This window comes from Oncorhynchus gorbuscha, unplaced genomic scaffold (assembly GCF_021184085.1).
Source record: "Oncorhynchus gorbuscha isolate QuinsamMale2020 ecotype Even-year unplaced genomic scaffold, OgorEven_v1.0 Un_scaffold_1131, whole genome shotgun sequence".
NCBI lineage: Eukaryota > Metazoa > Chordata > Actinopteri > Salmoniformes > Salmonidae > Oncorhynchus > Oncorhynchus gorbuscha.
In genome coordinates, this window is record NW_025746003.1 from 1 (window position 1) to 3921 (window position 3921).

Sequence of the window (3921 nt, forward strand, 5' to 3'; positions counted from 1 at the left end):
AATCCAAGTTCCATGATGCTCCTCATGTAAAGCTCTATGTATGAACAATGTGTTACATATTGTCCACCAGATGGACCAAAGAAAACCTCAGTGTCAGTCAGTCCCTCTGGTGAAATAGTGGAGGGCAGTTCAGTGACTCTGACCTGCAGCAGTGATGCCAACCCACCTGTGGACAAATACACCTGGTACAAGAAGAACGTAACCTCACCAAAAGCATCAGGACAGAGTTACAGCATCACTAACATCATCTCTGAGGACAGAGGAGAATATTACTGTGAGGCCCAGAATACAATAGCTTCTAAGAACTCTATAGCTCAGATGATCATTGTAGCAGGTAAAGTTACATCTTCAATACTTCAAAACAAAACTACATGGTTCATTCTAATGTTAATACTTTGAATTTGGCTTTTTTAAACTTTGGTTTATAATTAAACATTGGGTGTACAAAACATTAAGAACACCTGTTCTTTCCATGACATAGACAGGCTGACCAGGTGAATCCAGGTGAAGCTTTGATCCCATATTGATGTCACTTGTTAAATCCTCTTCAATCAGTGTGGATGAAGGGGAGGAGACAAATTTTACCAAATTATATTTGTTTTTAGTTCATTATATCATGCCATTTACTCATATCATCCATATTTTATTATAGGGAAACAGACCTCAGTTCTGACTGCAGCTGTAGGAATCACAGTGTTTATTCTGGTTCTCATCCTCTTTCTCCCTTGCTTCATGTGGTTCAGGTGACATACATTTTGTTTTACCTTAGCACCCTGATTTGTTATGAATGCATTAATATATTCATTCATTCATTAATGTGCAAAACTGTTTGTAACATGTCAACTTCCACTGGAGGTCAGTAGAGAGTAGAGCTCACTCTGTCCCTCATTACAGGAGATCCACAGCAGGAAGTGATGTCACAGCAGACACACAGGTGATGATATCAGCTATGCCTCCACCTCCACACCTGGTGACATGAATTTACTATGTCATGACAGTCTCTCTCATACTGTTACCATGACAACTCTCTCTTTCTCTCTGCATAGAGTGTCCATCCTGATCCTAACAGGGACACGTACACAGCTCTGAACATGAAGACCAGGTCACCAGAGTACGACACCCTGGCAGTAAGTGTGTTTAGTGTGTGTGTGTATGTCTACAAAAATGTTATATAGTGGTGTGTAATGTGACCATTGCGTTTTCTTTCAGAATGTGAGGGACTCCTCTAGTGACACAGTCCCTCAGATAGATGCTGAGCCCTCAGATTATGACAACTGTAGAGAACCACCACAGAACCTGGACTGAAGAGAACGACCACAGAACCTGGACTGAAGAGAACGACCACAGAACCTGGACTGAAGAGAACCACCACAGAACCTGGACTGAAGAGAACAACCACAGAACCTGGAATAAAGAGAACCACAACAGAACCTGGACTGAAGAGAACCACCACAGAACCTGGACTGAAGAGAACCACCACAGAACCTGGACTGAAGAGAACCACCACAGAACCTGGACTGAAGAGCTTCAGCACCAAACCAAAGCTAGGATTTACACCTCTATTCTCCTGCTATCATACTGCTATCAGATCTAGAAGGCTTTCCAGATAATGAGCTTTAACTTTTTTTTAAATTATGTCATAATTTTTATTTTCTTGTAAAGTTAAGGAAAGGGAAAGGGGGATACATTTACATTTACATTTAAGTCATTTAGCAGATTGTACAACTGAATGCATTCAACTGAAATGTCTCTTCCGCATTTAACCCAACCCCTCCTAAACTTTAACTTCTGAGTAAATGCTGGAGTTGAATTATCTTTCCTTGTAATGATAATTGTGTATATTGATGAGAAATAAGATCGATTATACTTCTGCTCTTTTTCAATGAGATTTGACCATTTGTAGATTCTCTGTAACACATAAAGCTTCTCTGTTTACTCTCTGTAGATTAATATTATGTTTCTGCTCTTTTTCTATGGGATTTGCCTTTTCCAGATTTTTACAACAAAAATAGGCCGACATTTCTCAGTGACTAAAATTGATAACAGCTTTTTATTACTTCTAGCTCTTGGACCAGGTTTCTCCTAATTATTTACTTTGTATTCCTGTCAGACATTATTGCACATTTTATATTCACTATTTTAGATACATTAAATACGTTTACCTTTGCAGTTTTTACAATTTGGTTTGGTGTCAATACAGTATAAGTCAATACAGTATAAGTCAATACAGTATAAGCGCCAAGTTGTAAATAAGCTCAAAGTTTAGGACAATAAATATATTAATTAGTTCATATTAATAAGTTCATTAACTATTAATACATTGATTCATTGATTCATAACTATTTCCATTCTGCTGTTGTTTCTTGTATTTCTGCGTATTAGACACATTGAACAGAACAACACCCAGCACTGATCCTCAACAGTTACATTCGCTTACGCACGCTAGTGGTGCGCGTGTCAGCTGTTTGTTAACCCGCAACCGTCCACAACTAATAACCCACCTGCAACCGCCTGACTGTGTTAAAGTGAAACTCTGAGGCCTGCACCCAAACCTAACTCTAAAATATAGAAAATACACTGTAGGCTACAGTCAAAGATGGCAGAACACATTTATATGTATTTTGTTTTAACGGAGTGGCTGATCTTTTTTTGCCTGATTTAATTATGTTTCTGCTTATAATTTCGGACATTTTGGTAGGCTATTTGTTCGTCAACTTGTCTATAACTTCTAGATATATGTAGTTTCTCTTTTGTCATGTTGCCCTAGAAGACTAAAGCCTAAACAGAATAATGTAATTGATCAATAGAAGGAATTCTTCAATCTAGGTGACATCTAAAGTTTAGGGACTGGGGAGAAACTACAATAATGCAAAAACAGGAAAGATATTCTGTGAAAAATGTCCAAATGACATCAGTTTGACCAGTTGTAAGGAAAAAGAGAGCTGTGACAACATAGTATAGACAGACTGTACTACCAGACCCCACCACAGGGGGCATAGTATAGACAGGCTGCACTACCAGTACCCACCACAGGGTGCATATAATATACAGACTGTACTACCAGACCCAACCACAGGGGATAGAGTATAGACAGGCTGTACTACCAGACCCCACCACAGGGGCATAGTAAAGACAAGCTGCACTACCAGACCCCATCACAGGGATCCTAGTATTGACAGAATGTACTACCTTTTTGGACAATGCTATTGGTTCCATTGTACTTTTGGGACTTTGCTATTGGTTCCATTGTACTTTTGGGACACTGCTATTGATTTCATTGTATGTATTTGGACTGTGCCTGCTGATCGTCTTACTGCTCAGGGGTGGTGCTGGAGAGCACCCAGACAGCTAGATGCAGAGAACTCCTACCTCTTAACCCCCTCCCCAGTCCCCCAATAAGTCTCCACAGGGGTAAAGACACCTGTCTTTGTCAAAACATCAACTATCATTAATAAACATATATAAGCAAGTTTTACGAATCAACTCATAACTTTTTATTAAAAAAATAAATAACAGACAAATGCCGGATTGTGCAGACAGGAGCACAGGCATGAGTACGCAGTTGTTTCATATGTCCTCCATAGAGATGGATAGATGGATAGAGGACTCTAGTGCCCAAAAGCTAGTTCTAGCATGGGCAGCACCATTGAGGACTTTCACATTCAAGGTTCTCTCTCTCGACCCTCTCTCTCGACCTCTCTCTCTACCCTCTCTCTCTACCTCTCTCTCTCGACCTCTGAATGTTCGGTTTTGAACTGAAATGTACTCCTGAGGTGCTGATCTGTTCCACCCTCTATAATCATTTGACCCTGCTGGTCATCTATGAACCTTTGAACATCTTTGGCTCCTGAGTGGTGCAGCAGTCTAAGGCACTGCGTCTCAGTACTACAGACCCTGGTTTGATCCCATGCTGTATCACTA

General features: G+C 40.0%; 1 protein-coding gene across 1 annotated transcript; it reads left to right on the plus strand.

Moving 5' to 3' along the window:
* Positions 1 to 18: 18 nt before the first annotated feature.
* LOC124021575 (B-cell receptor CD22-like) lies at positions 19 to 2846 on the plus strand. The gene is made up of 5 exons (XM_046336719.1): positions 19 to 334; positions 653 to 743; positions 895 to 934; positions 1047 to 1127; positions 1210 to 2846. Exons 1-5 carry the CDS (start codon positions 37 to 39, stop codon positions 1303 to 1305), a joined length of 606 nt encoding a protein of 201 aa, XP_046192675.1. The 5' UTR covers positions 19 to 36; the 3' UTR covers positions 1306 to 2846.
* Positions 2847 to 3921: the final 1075 nt, after the last annotated feature.

What these genes read in the sequence shown, in the direction of transcription:
- LOC124021575 (XM_046336719.1), top strand. Translation starts at nt 37, where the DNA reads ATGTATGAACAATGTGTTACATATTGTCCACCAGATGGACCAAAGAAA. An exon ending in TCAGATGATCATTGTAGCAG is followed by an intron (nt 335 to 652) that starts GTAAAGTTACAT and finishes ATTTTATTATAG; the next exon opens with GGAAACAGACCTCAGTTCTG. An exon ending in ATGTCACAGCAGACACACAG is followed by an intron (nt 935 to 1,046) that starts GTGATGATATCA and finishes CTCTCTGCATAG; the next exon opens with AGTGTCCATCCTGATCCTAA.